Source organism: Oncorhynchus nerka, linkage group LG13, assembly GCF_034236695.1.
Source record: "Oncorhynchus nerka isolate Pitt River linkage group LG13, Oner_Uvic_2.0, whole genome shotgun sequence".
Classification (NCBI taxonomy): Eukaryota; Metazoa; Chordata; class Actinopteri; order Salmoniformes; family Salmonidae; genus Oncorhynchus; species Oncorhynchus nerka.
The window spans coordinates 48,236,166-48,257,576 of NC_088408.1; the positions used below are offsets into that span (position 1 = coordinate 48,236,166).

The window sequence follows — 21,411 nt, forward strand, 5'->3', positions numbered from 1 at the left end:
GTTGGGGAAGCGGTTAGTTAGAGAGGCTAATGATGCTGGCTGATTGCAATGGTAACAGAAACCATTAGGGATGGGAAGGAACAGGAACCAATAGAAATGAAAACAGGAACCAGTAGGAAAGGGAAGAAACAGCAAGAACCAATAGGGATGCTGGGACTGCGTTGCTGCTAGAGCTCGGGGGGTCAGTATTAGCAGAGAGCAAATCAGTGACAAGCGGCATGTCAGATGTTTGTTACAGAGCCTGCTCGTATCAAAACATAAAGAACATACATTTGCATATTCTACGCAAAGTGGAGCATAAATAAATAAGGGAATACATAGGCCAAGTGATTGAAAGGGGTGGGAGGCTCTATGGAGAAAAGGACCAGGGAAAGACGGGGGGGGGGGGGGGGGGGGGGGTGCAGTAGCCTCAGTCCTTAGTTTAGAGCAACCTCTCCCTGACACACTGCCACCAAACAAAACGGATCCTTTACTAAAAGGTGAGAGAGCCGAAAAGGTTGTGCCAATAACTATGAGGATGACACTTTGCAACCAACACCATTGCGGTACAATTAACTAGAGAAACAATGGCCGCCCACTCATTCCCAACACCTTTCAGAGAGTCCTTCCCTCATATAAACAGTTGATTTTGTCCAGAGAAAAAGCTTGCAAAAGCTGCAATCGAGAGAGACTGACAGAATTTTTGGTGGGCGTTTGTTCCAATGACGTGTACACAATCTATGTGAATACACATCATTCCTTTTGACCATACTCCTTGACAGACGCACTATATGTGAATTATTTGCGTTGCAAGGATGTCAGTCGATTTGTACGGCCAGCTACTCATTGTCTGATGCACTTCAGTGAATGAGAGGGTCTGAACTGACAGGAAAATGAGAATATACAGTAAATGTGCACCCAACAATCTCCAAGGCATAAGTACGTGTTGTGTAGCAAATCCCCTGCTTTCTGCTCCAATGACGAGTCAACTGCTAGGTTTCTCTCCCAATCAGCAGGCAGACGTGTTACACCATCATACTCCCCAAAAAAACGATGAGACACAGTCTCCCAAATGGCACCCTATTCCCTTTATAGTGCTCTACATTCATGTCATTTAGCAGACGCTCTTATCCAGAGCAATTAAGGTTAAGTGCCTTGCTCAAGTGCACAGACAGATCTTTTTTAACTAGTCGGCTCAGGGATTAGAAACCAGCAACCTTTCGGCTGCTGGCCCAAAAGTAGAGCACCATCTACGGAATAAGGTCCCATTTGGGAGGCGGGCACACATCCATCCAAACACCAGTTAGCCTAAGTGCCCTGAATGATTTTAGCTCCAATTGTCAAGCGTAGCCACATAACATTTGCAGCAACATCAATAACAGCAGCCATTTTAACACTTTGAAATCTCTTTGTGCCCATCCTCATTCTCTATCAGCTCGAGTTCGACATTTGAAAACACCATCCAAATCGAACACTGCCTTGTAAAAAAACGAGAAGTCTGTAGCATCTCATACAATAGCCTACACTTACAAAGAATTCCAGGTGCACTTAGTTGAAACCCCTTCTGTTATAAAATAACATGCACACCAAAGACTATTACATTTAGAAAGAAACCAGTTGCTGTAAGATTCCTCACGCCATCACCAAGGTTACGTCCCAAATGGTACCCTATTTCCTATATAGTGCACTGCTGTTGACCAGAGCCGTATCCCAAAACAGAAAGTAAAACCCTTCCACACAGGCGAGTAGTGACCACCACACACAGACAGCACTCCCCTCCATTTCCCCATGGTTAATAGAGGGCTTAGCACTGGGCTGAGGTTAGTGGTGCTACTACATCATGGAGAACCACTTACGTGCTTGTCTCACATGAGGTGCGAGATCTGAAAGTAAACATGCCAGGTTACACTTACAAACACATGCAGTATGACACAGGTATTAAACAAATCAACATTATGGAACTACAAATTAATTTCCTAGAAAGACTAGGCTATTTTGAGCCGATCACCAATATCAATGCCTCTTCTTCATAGATATTAATGATAGCGCTATTACCATGTCTTTACATGTGTTTACTGTAGCCATGGCCTAAATGGATGAGACCATAGGCATGGAAGTACAGGGAAGGCCATTCACAAGCAAAACCATTCGATTGTAGGTTACATTATGCTTGGAGCCTGAAAGTATGAGAGCTCTCCTCAGCCTCTGCCTTGTTAATGTGTCAGAGAGCAGGTAGGCATAGCTGGCACTGTGTCTGATACTACGGGCTTTATTTTAACAAACCTAACGCAATGGTAAATCTAAGCAGTGGCGGTAGCGCTATTGGTCCGGGCAATATATATATATATTTTTTTGCTATTTTCACAGCCGTTATTATGAGCGCAATAGCTGGCGGTGGCACGAAAGGGCTGGGTTTTGATGAATAAACAAGTTGTGGTTGTGACGAAGGCTTGATCACTCACGGCGTTCCATGCCTTAATACCGCATGAGTTATGGATAGGCTACTTGGCTAATGCATGGCCAGGACAAGATTGACACCAGATGTATTGCTGTTGAACCAGCTTTTGTTATAGTAGGGTAAGGGTAGCCTACTAATGGTTTTAAAATCATTATATATATTTTTTAATTAAACAAAACGGAAAATAACAAAATGTTTCTAAATACTAACGTCACCGGATTATCTTATCTCTCGTTCCATGATGGGTAATTAGTCTACATGGAGGGGTTTTACGCACATCCAAAATAATAAGAGGCGCTGGCTAAAATAATGTAATAGCCTACATAGATAAAAAAAAAGAAGTGATGTCCGCTCACAGTTTTGCTGCTGCCAAACTTGATCTTTGAATAAAACTTTGGTGATGAAGATTAATTTCTAAGAAGTCTCACAATCCTCACAACAAAAATGGTGAAAGAAAAAAGGTTCTAAATAGGAGATTCAGGGGCACAAAGCACATCTCTTTGCTCCATGTGTATATGGGCACTATGCATCATGGCTGGATAGGCTGAGCTTCTGCTGTCAAAATCCATGCCATAACCAACCGCGTTACCGCTAAAACCAGCTTTCGGTTGGTCTTAAAATATCCCCACCAGCGCATACTGAAAACAGCACTTTGGCGCATGTTTTTAAGAACACAAATCAGATATCGCTACCCCTCCAACCTCAGGGAGCTCATATAAGACAGGTAAATTACCAATCCTGGCGCTAGGGTTTGAAAATAGAAGAGCGTCGGGATTTAACAGGTCGAAATTGCAAAGAAGCACACGTTTGACCATAGCGCTGTCTTAACGCCAGATGAAAATAGAGCCCTAAGTGAAAGGAGGAGAGGTGGGGGCATAGCTACAGATCCTAGAATTATACATGTCATTCTATGGGGGCTGTGTATGTGGTATGCAGTTGTCTAACAAACAGCACAAAGTGGATCTGCAATCTGCCACACAGGAAAAATAACTGTTTGTTGTCATGGCGACTCCATGTTTTCTACATAGAAAGGACCCATTTGCGGCTCACAGAGTGAGACAGCATGGGATGCTATGGAGAACAATAAGAGAAAAGGTCAGGCTGCAGGATAAGAGCAGGCACCAATAGGATGTGTCCCAAATGGCACCATATTCCCTAGATAGTGCATTACTTTAGACCACGGCCAACATGGGTCTGGTCAAAAGGAGTGCACTATGTAGAGAATAGGACGCCATTTGGGATGCAGCCACAGTATCAGTATTGCAGTAGAAAATATCAGTAGGGGACTAGAGGTCTGATATTGGGAGCAGAATAAAAAAAACATGTATGCTTCCAAATCACGACTATCACAGCATGGAAAGAGACCCATAATAAGACGCCTACATTGATGTTGTACTGTATAACACTGTCTGAAACACCCTGTGGGTTGGGGACATGGTGGCCTGTGGGGTCCCTTACCGTAGTCGGTGACTGATTTGGGGGCCCTCTGCTCAGTGTTGCCGGTGTCGTTGCCACGCTTCTTGTTCTTTGACTTCCAGGCGTGATAGACCTTCAGCCGGCGGTGGAACTCCTCTCGGCAGGCAGCCAGCAACTCAATATCTGTGGGTGGAGAGGGAGGGAGAAAGATAGAGAGAGGAAGAGCTATTGGAGCATGGCAGGTTCTGAAGTCGACCAGCACCACAAAGGACAGAGCTACACACAGAGATGGAGGACGACCAACAGAGAGACGATAGCTACAGCTAAAAGACTTTCATTACTTCAACAACAATTCAAAAGCCATAAAAGAATAAAAAGACAAGACAGCATTATGGGTTTGTCTTTCTATGTCTTCATGAAATTCTAAAACAATTGCTGCTAGGGTTAAAACGCATTTAAAGTGTCATCAGCAGACCCGCTAAGTGCCTTGGTAAAGTTGAATTCACAAAGATGGCTCTCTACCTACCAGATAAATGAGTAATTTCACTGTCAAAAAGGTCTCCCTGTAATGGGCACACTACTTAATATCAGCATGCCTGATTGCTTTGTGAATACTTTCAATACAAATGCGTCAGCAACCCCAGATACCCCATTGTTGGGCATTTCTGGTAGCACATAAGACACAGGGCTTGGGGAGCAGCGAATGAATGAGTCTGCGCCCAAAATGAAAGCCTATTCTAGAGTTCCCCAATAGGGTCAGGGGTGACTTAACAACACCCCCCCCCGTTGTTGGACATAAGACTAAAATCCCCAGGAAATCAGTGTAGTGTTTCTAATTTAGGAAATCTGTTAAGAGTATTCAAGCGTGTAAATCAATAATCAAGGTTTGAAATTATTATGTTTTGGTCAAATACTATACCCGTTTTGGCTTCTTGTGGTCAATTTGCAGTATATAAATTATTTATAACCATCTGCTTAACTACAAAAAATGGCCCGAGGATGAATGTAATGGAGGATCCCTGCCCTACATATTGCACAACATTTGACCACTGGTACCCCACTGTTTTACCAAATGATAGAAGAATTTGACTTTCATGTACAAGGAAGTGATCAAATAATAACGTAGGCATTAATAAATAACCATGGAGCAAGTTAAAGCTGTAAAATCACAATTCACTTTTAGACCGAAGGGAACCAGGCTCAGAAAACAGTTTGACAGTTCAATATTGCATAAGGTTCGTTAGGAGCGACACTGTCTCAGCAAAATGTCCCAGTCAAGATTCTAAATGAGCTTCACCCAAACATTCAACATGGCTGCCTTTCTCACCACAGGATGTGTTAATGGCGTCCCTCAGTTCGGCATACTTCCACTTGCTGAGCTCATACTTCTTGGTGCCAGCAGCAGCAGCTTTGGTGGCCTGAACCTGTGGGCCTCTGGCAGCACAGAAACAATCAAGACAGTGGGATTACAACCAAAACCAGAGCAGGCTCCGGGGTGAAGTTTCCCCTAGGTACAGATGTAGGATCGGCATACCCTCCCCCAATCCTTAACCATCGGTGGGAAAAAATCTAAACTGACCCAAGATCAGCGTCTAGGGGCAACTTCACCCTACACCAGTGGAGCAAGAATGACAGGATCCATAACGAGAGAGATCAAAGGTCATAATCACATGATGACATATTGCAATTTTCATTGGAGGAGTTGAGAGCAGGATGATGTGGGGTGAAATGTGAAGTTTGTCAGGTGAACTGCAGCTAGACAAGAGAAATTTAACAACCCCACACCAGTAACACAGACTATTCACACCCCAACTGTATGGAGCTGGAACGGCCCATATCCTGTTTCTGTAGCGTGAGGCAGTTCGATGTGCAACTACACCTCCTGGACAGGATGTTAGTCTATCACAGGGCCTCGCCCCTAAATTTTCTCCATAATGCGGAGTGCCAAACAGACACACATTGGGTGCCTTGTTTAGTCTTTGGTATAACTCGGCCGGGAATCAAACTCCCAACCTCAGGCAGGACACTAACCACAAGGCCACTGAATTGGTCATGGAGCTGCTCCAGTGCTGCTTTATTCTGTTGAACAGCCATTTAGCACTGTATGGGACAGTTTCCCTGACACAGATTAAGGACTAGGCTTAATCCATGTCGGGGAAATTGGCCCTGTGTGTCTTTCTACTCTCCAGCTGTGTGGCTGTTTCTTGCTAGTCTGATCTGTGGTCTCCTCCTCCTAACTGCTGACAGGGCTAATTACATCCTGGCTGGGATTTGCCCCTTTTAGACTCTCTGGATCTGAGGCTGGAGCGGGCCCTGGGCCATGCTCTAATCCTATTGGCTGACTGAGCCACTGAGCCTCTCCAACCAGGGGAGCGTGCCTCGCACCGTTGGCGGCTATTCCGGGTACCCAGAAGCACGCAGCCCCATCGACCTTGGGCCAGCAGGCCGGGGCACCTTCTGCTCCCACTTCCTGTGGCCATGTGTCGCAATGAGGCGTAGTGGGAGGCGGCTTGAACCAATTAGTAAACAGACAACGTAACAGTGCCTGCTGGGTTTGTGGTCGACGGGCTCCAGCAAACATCTCTCATTCAGTCATTCTGATGGCTGGCCACATGGCGCCAGCTAATTGGGATCCCAATAAAGAAGAGCTCTACTACAGTGCGATATCAGTGGGCCAGGAATCAGGATATAGCTGACTTATATAATGTGTGAGTAACTATAATAGTTGGAACAAACATATGAGGCCACCATGATTTACTTACCAGTAGCAAAAGCTAGCTAAAGTTAAGTGATCGTCTGAGAATTAACAACTTTAAAAAGACACCGGCTGATTTGAAAACCAATCATCCATCCATTTGCATGGTGAGGAGCCCTACCCCATTATGTAGGAACACTCAACAATGGTTAATTGTGTGGAATTATGAAGAATTAGCCTAAATGATACATATCTACTAAGAATATTAGTATTGATACGCAGAATCACACGTTTTGATCGTAACGATTACCTGAGATTTAATTCATGGAATTGAAAGGATTTCTACCCACCTAGACAGAAGCTCAGACATTTCCTTGGCCATTTCCTCCCTAAAAGGACATGATGAGCCCAGCATAATAAGAGTTAGAACCACTTTCAATACCAGCCAACTGTCACATTGATTGCAGTTGTAAGACAGGAGAGAGAAAGAAGGCGTGTAAAGAGAGAAAAGGTGTGTGTGCAGGTGCAGCCAGGAATATAATGCACCCTCCCTCCCTCCCTCCCTCCCTGGAACACTGCTGGTTTACTGGTCACTGTATCATCTAAGCAGGTCTCACATTGTGGCGTGACAGAGGCTGATCAGGCGGACAGTAGCCACGCGGTTAAGAGCGTTGGGCCAGTAACCGGAAAGTTGCTGGTTTGAATCCCTGAGCATACTAGGTGAAAAAATAATAATCTGTCTATGTGCCCTTGAGCAAAGCACTTAACCCTAATTGCTCCCATACGTCGCTCTGGATAACTGTCTAAATGACTCAAATGTAAATCTGTGTGTGTGTGTGCGCGTGTGAGATCCTTTCCGCATGAGGCCGTGTGAACAGCCCAGAGCTCAGCATGTGAACTGTTGCAGCTATAAACAGAAACGCTTGGCTTCACTTGCAAATCTGTGGACGCCACCAACAAACTTCGATTTGATCTACAGGGCCACTGATTATAGTCACCACTGATGTTCTCACTCCTGTTGTTTTAAGTATAAAAAAATATTTAAAAACGACTAGCACTTCTCTTCCCGGTTTGCGCACTCTCAGGTGACGTAAAACTGAGAGAACGTGTACATTCTAATAGCTATGCTCTGCCTATAACATGCATTACTGTGTTTCCAAGCAATTTCTTATTACCGGATGAGAGAGAGCGTATTTCCAAAGAAATCTTTTAAACTGACAGGAACGGTGGCTTGTAAAAGAGAGTAACCACATGGCAAATCCATTATGACCCTTCAAAACACCCGTTCAGAGTGCACATCAGCATGTCTTTGATTCACAACGTGACACATCCATCAACACGTAGGTTAGTGAGTTGGTGCAGTTCAGGGGCTTGTGGGAATGCTGTGGGGAGCAGAGGTCTAGTTGGCAGATGTGGAATAGATTAGTAATATCAAGATAACGGTCAGTGCAGTCAGCCTAGCCGTTGCTTTTCCCACAATGCATTCTTTTCAGCCTCAAGGCAAAAAAAAAAGAAAGAACAAAAAGCATGCAAAAAGAAGTGCAGATCCTTATAGTTCATTAATAGAAAACATAACGTGTGATATTCTACGTGCACCTCGTCTGAATTTAAAATAAGAAGTGCAAGTGTGCTGAAGGTGTATTTACACAGCAAAGGTGATGTTTAAAAGGAACCTACATGGACATGCCCTTGAGCTTTTGAGATCCACCTGCTCCACTGCAACAAGAGAATGATGAGGATTACAACCGTACACAATACAATGGGGAACTGGAAGAAAAGGTGCTTCCTTTTCCTCTTTCTTTGATTGGTTAAAAGGACAGATCATTCCTCTGGTAATAATTTGAAAATAAATGGACTTGATTGATAGAGTGAGCTCAGTCATGTCTGGGAATCAAATTCTGAGGTCAAATTCCTGGTACACGTAAATGTACTTGGTGAAATCTAGCATCAATCAATGGCTGTGTTTGCATGTAAGAGGTAAGGTTGGTTTAGCTGGCAGATTGCTACAGCATGCAGGGTAGTTATGTTTCACTGGTCAGGTTAAGGTTGGACGGGGGGTTAAGGGGTTTAAATCTTGGTGTCTTACGTAGCGCTCTCTGGGGATGATGGAACACCTGAGGTGCCGTTACTGGGAGAAGAGAAGAAAAGAGATTGGTTAGGCAGGCCTACAGACGGTCAGAGTCTCTCCCCAGGTCCAAAGTCCTCATCAAGAACCATCTCTGGGGACCCTCTCTCATCAGAGGGTAACAGATGGTCTATAGAGGTGTGTTAGCGGTGTTAGTGAGCTGTTACCTGCGCAGGCTTGCGTCGTTCTGGCTCTCCTCTGGGATGAGTTCAGCCTCGCTCTGGGCGATCCTCATGGCCAGCTCCCTGTCGCGTCTTTCCTGCTCCAAGATGTTCTGGCGCACCGCCTCCTCCTCTCGCTCAGCCTCCAGCTGAACATCCATCTCCGCCTGCAGAGACAGTTTACTTTAATATACGTGCTCACACACACACACACACACACACACACCAGGATGTTGTAATGCACAAGCACAAATACACAAAGTACAGCATCCAATAACACACCCAAGGCAGCGTAGAATGAGCCCTGTGGGAGTGAGGCGAGTCAGAAGACAGCCTCATTTCCTCTGTTACGCTGATGGACCCAGTAATATGATGGATGGTGCTGCCTGCACCATGTCCTTATGAGCACATTTTCATAAGTCACTCCTTGCCCAAGCCAGACTCATGAAGGGCACCAAAGACGCCTTGTATGAAGATGACGCATATAAACATGGGAATGACGTTTTACAGCGCTCTCAAAATAGCAGCTGATCGCTGCAGGCTCGGGATGACTGCAGGTTCACAAGATTGGGTGATACTCCCTTTGGCACCTTCAAAATCGCCCTCCCAGTCTCGTCCTCCCAGTCTACATCTGCTCCCCCCGCCGCAGTCTCTATACAGTCTGTCAGGGACTTAAGCACAGAGATGTAAAGGAGGTGGCTATATGTGTGGCAGGGCCTGATTTGACTCGTTACACATCCACTAATGAGCCTTTCCTCTGCCTGTCGATCCCTGAGGGACTGTTAGCTGTAGTCTACAGGAGCTGGCCACCATCCAGGGTCAGGAGATAAGCAGCCTTCAGGCGTGCAACTAGGGAATGGAGTCCACAGTACCAAGCCAAGCACATTTATCTTTTGGTCAAGTTTTCTACTGGGAAAAAATACAAGGGGCAGGGTTGAAAATTCAAAATGTAACTTTTGGGTGTCAGGTAAAATGTTATGGAGTTAAAAGTACAATGTTTTCTTTAGGAATGTAGTGAAGTAAAAGTAGTCAAAAATATAAATAGTTAAGTACAGATACATAAAGTACTACTTAAGTAGTTTTGGGGGTAACAGTATAACTTTAGATCGTCCCTCGCCCATACCCGGGCGCAAACCAGGGACCCTCTGCACACATCATCAATAGTCACCAACGAAGCATCGTTACCCATCGCTCCACAAAAGCCGCGGCCCTTTCAGAGCTAGGGGAACTACTACTTCAAGGTCTCAGAGCAAGTGACGTCACCGATTGAAACGCTATTTAGCGCGAACACCGCTAACTAGCTAACCATTTCACATCTGTTACACTTACACCACTGAAAGAAACACCTGGGTTGAGAGAAATGCCATTCAGGAAGACAACCGCCGAGTCATGAAGGTAGTCAAATTCCATGTGAGCATTTAGTTCTGGTAATTAGACTTCTCCAAGCTCTGATGCTGCTGCTGGTCATTAGTAGTCTACCAAACTTGCTAACTGCCTGTTAGTCAGCACTCTATTGTCCCTAATCACTCTGACATCAATGCAAATGTGATCGAAAATCTAATCAAACTTCATGAGCTCATGTTGTGCAGCATTTCTATAGGCTATGCATTTGTACGGGAAAACAGAGTGATGGCCTCTAATAAAAAGAGGACCCCATCAGCTTTCTATCGGCTAGGCCTACTATTTTTATTTCAACTTTCCTAATATTAAGTACATTGCTTATCTTTACAACAGGAGTATAGCCTACCTGGCTGGCATGAAAATGAATCAGGGGAAAAGTGTCCTCAATTCATTGCAAGTGCATATATGACATGCATTTTCTCCGTTGCCCCTGCTTCGAGATTGGAGCATTAGCACGCACTTTCTAAATCCCCAAAATGTCACATATTATTTAGTATATGTAAAGACAAGAATAAATCAAGAATAGTCTGATGGGTGACAATATTAGCCTATCACTTGTGAATGATGTCCAGCATAAGGCAGGAAATTATGCCTTTTTTGTTGCAACTTTTTCTAAATCAAATTGTGTTCGAATACCCATATTAACATACTGTATACTACGTACTCATTGAGTACATACTATTAGTTTCTTTTTAGTTTTCTGTAAACGAACCGTATGCTTTCAGTTGTGCTGTTAGCCTGTCAAGTTGATGCTGTTGCTATGCAACATCTTAATAGCTAGTTAGCATAACAAATTACATTATACGACTTCGGATGTGTTCTTAATTAGGGCTAGCCCTGAATACTGCCCCTTCTGGAGGAATTCGGTACCCATATAAAACATGATAAATTTTTGTAAAAAGTTGCTAATATATGCATATAAAAACTATTATCAAATAGAAAACACTCTAAAGCTTCTAAAACCGTTTAAATTTTGTCTCTATGTAAAGCAGAAGTGTCAGGGCATGCATTCTCCCAAAGTCTCTCTTGTAATGGAAAAAGTTGCCACCACTTTGACGTCATCGTATACGCACTTACCAAGCAGTTATAACCATGGGAACAGTTTCTACGTCTTCAGCGCGAAGCCTGCTTTCGATGAGGCGTGTAACTGAGAATCGCGCGCTCACGAGACGTTCAGCGTGCCGAAAGGTCTCGGTCACGCCAAAAAAAAAGTGTACCCAATGCGCGCTCTGAAGTTTCTCTTTTCCTCAGGATCGATTGAACAACGTGTGTGTGTCTGTTCGCCCTCACGATTGCTGTAGACCTTTATAACATGTTAAGGCTTAATTATGAACATAGTTTGACAAGTTTACTCGACATATAATGTATACTTTCGACGTTTTGGTGCGCATCCACTATAAATTTGCATACATTTCGACTGAAATGTGGCTAGTTTGAGAACCGAAAGACACAGACTTGAAAACTGTACGCTAACTTGGTGAGTATTAACCCTTCCAGGTCTTCTGATGGAAGAACAGCAACGGTAAGGGAATATTTATGTGTTAATTTTGGGTTTCTGTCGACTCCAAGATAGAGGAGTCATTATGCTAAATGGGAGCGCCGACTCCCTATTATAGCCTAGTGAACGCAAAATGTAACGTTAAAAATAAATGTAACACAGCGATTGCATTTAGAAGAAGTGTATCTTGCCATACATATGTAAAACATGCATATTTAGTCAAAGTTTATGATGTGTATTCCTTGTTAGCTGACGTTATCTGCCGGAGCTATTTAATTTCTCCTGACATTGCAGTAGCATTTTTTGAACGATGCATAATTGTAAACAGAGATTTATGGATATATATTGCAGATTATTGAAAAAAAAATGAATGTACTGTGTAACATGTTATATTACTGTCATCTGATGAAGATTTCAAAAGGTTAGTGAAATGATTTTTCTTTTAATCCTGCGTTTGTTGATTGCATATTTTTTCCTACTTGGCTATGCTAATGAGGTATGTCTGCAGTGGTGGTTGGACATAAATATGTGCTATGTTTTCGCCGTAAAACATTTTAGAAATCTGACTTGCTGGGTAGATAAACAACTTGTTTATCTTTCATTTGAGCCATTTTTCTTGCTAATCTGTGGAGGTTAAATATTTTTAGGATTATTTCTTGCGTTCCCTGCGCCACATTACAGCTCAGGGGGTGTGTGGGGGGGTTCCCAAAGTGGAACTAGTGTCCCCAAAAGGTTAAATTCAATCTGGAGTGCCAGAGTGCGCTCGTAAATTCAGAGCGTTTGTCAAATTGTCCGTTTGTAAATTTGGAGCGTTTCGCGCTCGGAGCGCACACTGGACGCTTGGGTTTATTTGAGCGTTCTGACCTTACAACCGCAGTCAAGCACCCAAGCTTACGTTGGTTAGCTTGCTACTTCCAGACACAAATGAGACCATTGACCATTTTACTCGCCCTAGCAGAGTTGGTTAGACAGTTTATGTTATCCAGAGCGTCGGTGACCAACTGTGATGCTGGCAACAATTTAATTACGCTTTTTTTTACTGGACGTTTACTGACACGGGCCATATTCAACCGGTGTGGTGCGCTCGTAAATTCATTATTTTGCACTGTCTCGTACACTCAGACAAGAGTGCTCTGAAATCGGAGTAGATAGCCAGAGCGAATTAACGAAAGCACCCAAATGTCCATTGAGCTAAGAATGGGAATAATCAAGTCAATAAACGTTGGGTAGCTAGATGTCCTATAGTTAATATACTGGCAAGTTTGATGTACAAGTATTAGCAGCCAACTAACGTTAGGTATCTAGCTAACAACAGAGTATCATTACAGCAGTGTGTACCTACGTCGTTCGTAAGGACAGTGTTGCTAACAAATTGTCAGCCAATATAACGCATAAGATAACTTCCTTGAAAAGTGATTACTTTTACGTTCAACATTTCTTAACATTCGTCATAATTAGTTAAAGCAATGAATTTGTATCCGCACCTATATCTCGACTGCACATTTTCTGCTATGTTTTTCAAATCTCGAAACGAAGGGGCCCTGAATTGCATTATGGGCCCTAAAGTACGGAAATAGTGTCCTCTGAGTATACTTCATATTTTGGCCAATTTAGTACGACAACGGGGAAATTTTGGCATACTAACTATATCCATAGTATGACCAATAAGCATACTATATACTCAATTCACATCACACGTACTACGGTTAGTATGAGTATTCGAACACAGCTATAGCCTCACAGTTCATGTAGCCTATATGTTTTGATAAGGTTTGTAATCACAACGAAAGTGGCCAAATAACATTAAAATTAAGCACAAATCCGCTTCATATGTGGCGTAAAGCCTGGAAGACATGCATACATACATAAGCAGCGCATGAGTTTCAAGTTTGAGGAAGATCATTTTCACCATAAAGCTGCACCTTTATAATAAAAGCATGACTTGCATAATCACATTTGCGGTCACTTTTGATAATGGTGTTTTCCGCTAATGGAACATAAGCGCTTATAGCCTACTGCCATATGCGCATTGCTGCGCTCATGTGAAGAAATAGCCTAATAATTAGAGAAGTGCTTCCGCTGTGGGAATCAAATCAGCGGACATTTCAAGTGCGCCACGTATAGTTTTTGATAAAACTCAAACTTTCATTAAAATTGACATACAATATACTGAATTAAAGCTACACTCGTTGTGAATCTATTCACCAAGTCAGATTTGTAAAATGCTTTTCGGGGAAAGCATGTGAAGCTTTTATCTGGTACCATGCACCCTCAAAAATACTTCAACTTCACCTAACGACAGATTTTGCGTTAGCGTCGCAAACGAAAAGGCTGAAATAAAATATAAAACATTTATTACCTTTGACGAGCTTCTTTCTTGACACTCCTAGATGTCCCATAAACATCATTTAGGGTCTTTTTTCGATTAAATCGGTCCTTAAATAGCCTAGATATCGAACTCTGAATACTGCGAGTAAAGAAAGAAAAATTAGCATTTCATAACGTAACGTCGTTTTTTAAAAATCAAAAAGTCCACGATAAACTTTCACAAAACACTTCGAAATACTTTTGTAATGCAACTTTAGGTATTAGTACACGTTAATAAGCGATAAAAATCCTCAGGAGGCGAAGTGAAATCATTAGCTTGTCTCTGTAGGAATTGCTCTCTTCAAAATGTCGAACCAAAATCTGGGCCGGGACAGCAGGAAAGGAGTTCCTTTGTTTCGGTTACACCAAGAATATATTGCGCAATAAATGACGTGACTCTAGACAAGCTGGGGACGCCGTAGCCAATGAAAACTCGTCTCTATGTAATTCTGTTCTCTTTAAACCATTGCCTGCCAGCGCGGAAGAATATATTTTTACATTTTCAGTGAACAGATTTTCATGCACTATTTGACGGAAACGCACGTTCTGTAAATGGCACAGGCGTGATTTAAACAGTTTTGGAAACGTCTGAGTGTTTCCTATCCACACACACTAACCATATGAATGTACTATATTCCTGGCATGAATAGCAGGGCGCTGAAATGTTGCGCGATTTTTTAAAAAAACTGCGAAAATTCGCAAGATCCATAAAAGGATACAACATTTTAAGCTAAATGTTCGTATCTGTTGCATCAGTCACATTGCATATTTTGATACTAGTGGTTGTATTAAGTTGAGATCCATTGCATCCCACAACTGTCCCAGACTATGTTTGGAATATTTATTTCTCGCAAAGAATATAATAGGTCAACTTTTGTACTATGGGGGATAGTTGATTGACATAGGCTAGTGCTTTTGCTGTTAGTAAAGGTCTACTCATCTTGTTGGCTGAAGTAAATGTGGACAGTTCTTTCAATATCTTCAATATGCACCTCGGAATTGGATAAGGACACATGCAGTTGCGTCCCCGATGTGTCTGTCTTCACTTGTAACCTGTGTGAAAGACCCAATTACGTGATGGAGAGCCATGTGAGTGAGACGTGCTTTGGAGCTCGCAGCAATCAGGGAGAACGGCACAACGTAGCACTCCGGGCAAAGGGTACAACAGCCACTGGCCGCAAAAGGCATGGATTTTTTTTAATGGGGCATTACGGCCACACATTCCGCCGTGAAATTCTAGGCATTATCAAGTGCTTGTCAATGAGAGACTGATGAAGTGTGTACAGCCTGCGCTTGTCTTTCAAGTGACTTTTTTCAAATCATCATTAGAGTCGCATTATGCAGCCTTACAATGTATAACAATTCAAAACATATAGCCCAACATTTGTAGAACCACCAAAGTTACATTAATAACTCTAAACTAAACAAGGAAATAGGTACTCCTATATGCTAACTGCTCAACACCGAATAGCCGCATGTGCGCACTCCCTCAAATAGTTTGGAGAAAATATTGTTTTTTTTATTCAGCTTTGTTCTAAGCAAATCTTGTCTGGTAAATTAACTAGTGTAGCCCACAGCCATTTTGGCATTGCCAGATCAGGACCTAACATAAGGACAACTCAGAGTATGCTATTCTGTTCTTCTGAAATAGACTCTTCCTATCATGCTTCTTTAGACCTGTCTAAAATAAATAATGGATTTATTGTGAAAGTAGAGGGTATATTACATGGATTTATTCAACTTAAAATGTAGATGTTCCAAAGGTCTGCATCAGTGGCATATAGGCCATGATATGCTAAATGTGTTTATGTTAATTAAAATGGTAAATTACCGTGAGACCGACAGTTATTTGCTTGACAATCACCAGCTGACGAAATTTCGTGACAGTCACAGCCCGGTTTCATGTAGTTATTTCCTCCCAAAACTCAAACATCTGCAGTGTAAATCATGCATATTCATACCAACGTATACACAGAAGCCAAATGTGATGTTGATGGGGTATCTAAAGGTTAAAAAGGCTGTTTGAGTAAGCACCAACCCTGTCCCTGGCTCAGGGTGGGCTCTAGGCCAGACACTGATTTAAGAGTGCAGTTTTCAGCAATAAAAGCTAAAAAGCCTGTCGATTATCCAGGGTCAGATCTCTGGGGCGCTTTCGTGCTATCCCTCTTCAGATGGACAACATGGGGAGCCAGATGGACAGTATATAAACATCAGAAGTCTAACCATCTCCACAGAACTGGAGTGAGTGAGTTCGAGAGAGCGAGAGAGAGAGTGAGCGAGAGCGAGAGTGAGCGAGAGCGAGCGAGAGCTCAAGAGAAAGCTCAAGAGAGTTGGAGGATGGGGAGAAGAGCAGCACAGAAGTTGAGGGAGTTCATCTGCCAGAGAACATTAAGTAAAGCATGTACGACACTCTGCAAAAGACATTGACAAGGAGAAACCAACCATGGAAGAACACTGCCACTAACCTGAAGCTTCCTCTCCTCTTCTTCTCTCTTCTTCCGCTCCTCTTCCTCATGTTTTCTCTTCAGCTCCATCTCTGCTTTCCTGAGGGAGAGGGAGAATAAGAAAGGGTGTTAGGGACTGGTGTCACAGAGAGTCATAAAGGTTGAACTTCATCATCAATACTGTAACATACAGCAGCTCCTCAGTACTAGTCAAGCTCATACAGTCTGTAGATCAATACTTTATCCATCCTGGTAGGACACTGCTACAGAATTAAGGGAGGTGAAACAGACGAATCAATTCAATTGGATTCAACCAATAAATAATCACTGGGTTAAAAAAATCCAACCTATAGTAAGTGACCACTGGAAGAGCCCTGATAATTGCATTACAACATCTATGACTTTATCAAGGTCCTCTGACATGGTCATGCTCTAAGTGCCTCCACAGTAGGTAGGCCTAATTATTAGACCATATCCATGACGGTGCCCTTCAGTTACCAGGCATATAAAGTTGGCAGAGTCGTCGGTCGTCCATAAAGTTTTGGTAGTCGTCTCTAATGCCTTAAATTAGGATCTAGTGACAGATACAATAGGCCATTAGTTCTGCTCAATGGTTTTATACACCAATGAAAAGAGGGGAGGACACTAAGCATGACTAATGTATCTGACAACCTCTGCTCTCTTTTCATCCCTCCATCCCCCTCCACTCACAGGCGCCTGTCGTCTTCTTCCTGCTTGCGGCGCTGCTCTTCCTCCGCCCTCCTATTCTTCTCTCTCTCCATCTCTTCCTGGATCTTCTTCAGTCGCTCCTTCTCCTCCTCCTCCTTCTTCTTGTTCTGCATGGCGGTCAGCAGTTGCTCTGACCGGGTCACCAGGGCCTGGTACTCATGGTCGATGTCCATGCGGGTCATGACTGTAGTCTGAGGAGAGAGTAGAGTCCCGTGAAAGAGGCATCAGCCAATATTTGATTGAATTCATTAAAGACCAATTAAGAACAAACATGGGGGTGCAGTATCCACCCAATCCCTACATTGAAGGGGGAGTAGGACATCTCTACAGGTAAGGTGTGAGAGAGATTTCATTTTAACCTCGAAACCAAACAAACAAATACACAATGCAAATATTAAGCTACTCCTCTCCATTATTTTGTATTAAATTGAGCAAAATCTTGGCGCGTGTTGGAATAGTACTTCAGCTTTGTTGGCTTGGTCGAATTGGCTATTGAAGGGTCTAATTAGCCCCTACACACTTAATTTTCACTCCCTCAGCTTTGGGACACTTTCGCAAATGGAGGGCAGAGAGGAAGGGACTGGGTTGGGATTCAGCAAGTGTCTCCTTGCAGCAAACAGAAATACGATCTGGAACACCTTCCCAGACCATCAAGACTCACGCCTCAACTAATTCGACTTGATGGCACGGGAGGGTATTCAAGTTCATATTTCTATTGGGCCATCTCCGTCCCTGAGCACTAACACATTCATCCCAATCAGAGCCCTACATTTGTGACTGCTGGCATTTACAGAGCTTCCACAGACAGTGGTGTAGGTTTGAATTAGAGGCAAACGTATTACAGCAACACACTGCTGCTGATGAATATTCATACACATCTGCCGTCAAAGTAACCTTTTATCAGGCCCTATTCTGCTCCGCAGCTGTGGGCCTGTGTTTGATGTGTTTTACTACCACCCGAGGACACGGATACAGAGCGTCTCCTCACTCGGTTTTCATAACCCAAACATCCGTTGAATTATGCGTCGTCTACGACATCAGACTCTGAAGTCACACTTAACAGCATTTGATGTTAGTGTCACCTTAAAAGGCCCACTACTCTACATTTGCATATAGAGAAGGCAGAGAAAAAGGGTCCGGAGGACATGCTGCCTTATGAGAATTCGCATTCTGCTAGCAAAGGTGCAAACTTTGGAAAATAAAATCGATGACCTACCCAGAAAATTAAACTACCAACGGGACATTCAAAACTGTAGTATCTTATGCTTCACGGAGTTGTGGCTGAACAACGGCATAATCAACATACTGGTTATACGCTGTCTCGGCAGGATAAAAACACCGGCGTCTAGTAAGTCAAGGGGCGGCGGACTATGTATTTTGGTAAATAATTGCTGGTGCACGATATCTAAGGAAGCCTCGAGGTTTTGCTCACCTGAGGTAGAGTATCCCATGATGAGCTGTAGACCACACTATCGACCTAGAGTTTCTGTATTTTTCATAGCTGTCTACATACAGAGGCTGGCACTAAGACCGCACTCAATGAGCTGCAAACAGGAAAACGCACACCCAGAGATGGTGCTCCTGGTGGCCGGGGAATTTAATGCAGGCAAAATTAAATTAGTTTTACATAATTTCTAACAGCATGTTAAAAAAATTCTAGACAACCTTCACTCCACACACAGAGACGCGAACAAAGCTCTCTGCCCTCCATTTGTCATATCTGACCATTATTCTTGTCCTCCTGATTCCTGCTTACGAGCAAAAATGAAAGCAGGAAGCACCAGTCACTTGATAAATAAAAAAAAGTGGTCAGATGAAGCAGATGCTAAACTACAGGACTGTTTTGCTAGCACAGATTGGAATATGTTCTGGGATTCCTCCGTTGGCATTGAGGAGTACACCACATCAGTCATTTGCTTCATCAATAAGTGCATTGATGACTGCGTCCCCACAGTGACCGTACGTTCATACCCCAACCGGAAGCCATGGATTACAGGCAACATTCGCACTGAGCTAAAGGCTAGACCTGCTCGCTTTCAAGGAGTGGGACTCTAGCCTGGAAGCTTATAAGAAGTCACACTAAGCCCTCCAACGAACAATCAAACAGGCAAAGCGTCAATACAGGACTAAGATCGAAATGTACTACGCCAGCTCTGACGTTCGTCGGATGTGGCAAGGCTTGCAAACCATTAAACTACAAAGGGAAGCACAGCCGAGAGCTGCCCAGTGACACGAGCCTTCCAGACGAGCTAAACTACTTGTATGCTCGCTTTGAGGCAATTAACACTGAAACATGCATGAGAGCACCAGCTGTTCCAGAAGACTGATCATGCTCTCCGCAGCAGATGGGGGTAAGACCTTTAAACAGGTCAACATTCACAAGGCCGCAGGACCAGACGGATTATATGTACTGCGGACATGTGCTGACCAACTGGCAAGTGTCTTCACTGACATTTTCAACCTGTCCCTGACATAGTCTGTAATACCAACATGTTTCAAGCAGACCAACATAGTCCCTGTGCCCGAGAACCCTAATGTAATCTGCCTAAATGACTACCGACCCATAGCACTCATCTTTATCCATGAAGTGCTTTGAAAGGCTGGTCATGGCTCACGTCAACACTATTATCCCACACACCCTAGACCCACTCAAATTTGCATACCGCCCTAACAGATCCACAGATGATGCAATCTCAATTGCACTCCACACTGCCCTTTCCCACCTGGACAAAAGGAACACCTATGTGAGAATACTATTCATTGACAGCTCTGCGTTACACACCAGTGCCCTCAAAGCTCATCAATAAGCTAAGGATCCTGGGACTAAACACCGCCCCCTGCAACTGGATCCTGGACTTCCTGACTGGCCTCCCCATGTGGCATGGGTAGGTAACAACATCCGCCACCCTGATCCTCAACACAGGGGCCCCTCAGGGGTGCATGCTCAGTCCCCTCCTGTGCTCACTCATCACTCCAACACCATCATTAAGTTTGCTGATGAAACAGACCAGCCTGATCACTGACAACGAAGAGACAGCCTATAGGGAGGAGGTCAGAGACCTGGCAGTGTGTTGCCAGGGCAATAACCTCTCCCTCAATGTGATCAAGACAAAGGAGATTGTGGACTACAGGAAAAAGAGAACAGAGCACGCCCCCATTCTCATCAAAGGGGCTGTAGTGGAGCAGATTGAGAGTTCCTTGGTGTCCACATCAACAAACTAACATGGTCCAAGCACACAAAGACAGTTGTGATGAGGGTACGACAAAACCTATTCCTCTTCAGGAGACTGAAAAGGTTTGGCATGGGTCCTCAGATCCTCAAAAGGTTCTTTAGTTGCACAATCGAGAGCATCCTGACTGGTTGCATCAATGCCTGGTATGGCAACTGCTCGGCCTCTGACCGCAAGGCACTACAGAGGGTAGTGCATATGGCCCAGTACGTCACTGGGGCAAAGCTTCCTGCCATCCAGGACCTCTATACCAGGCAGTGTCAGAGGAAGGCCCTAAAAATCGTCAAAGCCTCCAGCCACCCTAGTCATACTGTTCTCTATGCTACCGCACGGCAAGCGGTACCGGAGCGCCAAGTCTAGGTCCAAGAGGCTTCTAAACAGCTTCTACCCCAAGCCATAAGATTCATGAACATCTAATCAAATGGCTACCCAGACTATTTGCATTGCCACCCCCCTCTTTTACACCGCTGCTACTCTGTTGTCGTCATCTATGCATAGTCACTTTAATAACTCTACCTACATGTACATATTACCTCGACTAACCGGTGCCCCCGCACATTGACTCTGTACCAGTTACCCCCTGTATATAGTCTTGCTAGTCATTTTACTGTTGCTGTTTAACTACTTGTTACTTTTATTTCTTATTCTTTATTATTTATTTAACCAGGGAGGCCAGTTGAGAACAAGTTCTCATTTACAACTGCAACCTCGCCAAGATAAAGCAAAGCAGTGCGACAAAAACAGTTAAACGTACAGTCAATAACACAATAGAAAAATCTATGTGCAGTGTGTGCAAATATGGGGATGAGGTAGTTGGGTGTGCTATTTACAGATGGGCTGTGTAGAGGTACAGTGATCAGTAAGCTGCTGACAGCTGACGCTTAAAGTTAGAGGGGGAGATATAAGTC

General features: G+C 43.7%; 1 protein-coding gene across 8 annotated transcripts in view; it reads right to left on the reverse strand.

Moving 5' to 3' along the window:
• The window catches only part of LOC115139611 (unconventional myosin-VI-like), a 78,063-nt gene that overhangs the window by 2,577 nt on the left and 54,075 nt on the right, over positions 1 to 21,411 (reverse strand). Inside the window, exons 25-33 of one of the 8 annotated variants that reach the window (XM_065026453.1) lie at positions 17,256 to 17,464; positions 16,566 to 16,644; positions 8,841 to 9,001; positions 8,635 to 8,676; positions 8,226 to 8,264; positions 6,899 to 6,937; positions 5,181 to 5,287; positions 3,896 to 4,036; positions 1,836 to 1,862 (exon numbers count right to left, since the gene is read on the reverse strand). In XM_065026453.1, the coding sequence (XP_064882525.1) occupies positions 1,836 to 1,862; positions 3,896 to 4,036; positions 5,181 to 5,287; positions 6,899 to 6,937; positions 8,226 to 8,264; positions 8,635 to 8,676; positions 8,841 to 9,001; positions 16,566 to 16,644; positions 17,256 to 17,464 (844 nt within the window). The remainder of the gene's footprint in view (positions 1 to 1,835; positions 1,863 to 3,895; positions 4,037 to 5,180; positions 5,288 to 6,898; positions 6,938 to 8,225; positions 8,265 to 8,634; positions 8,677 to 8,840; positions 9,002 to 16,565; positions 16,645 to 17,255; positions 17,465 to 21,411) is intronic. The other 7 variants (XM_065026455.1, XM_065026454.1, XM_029677201.2 and 4 more) reach the window with 7 other exon arrangements.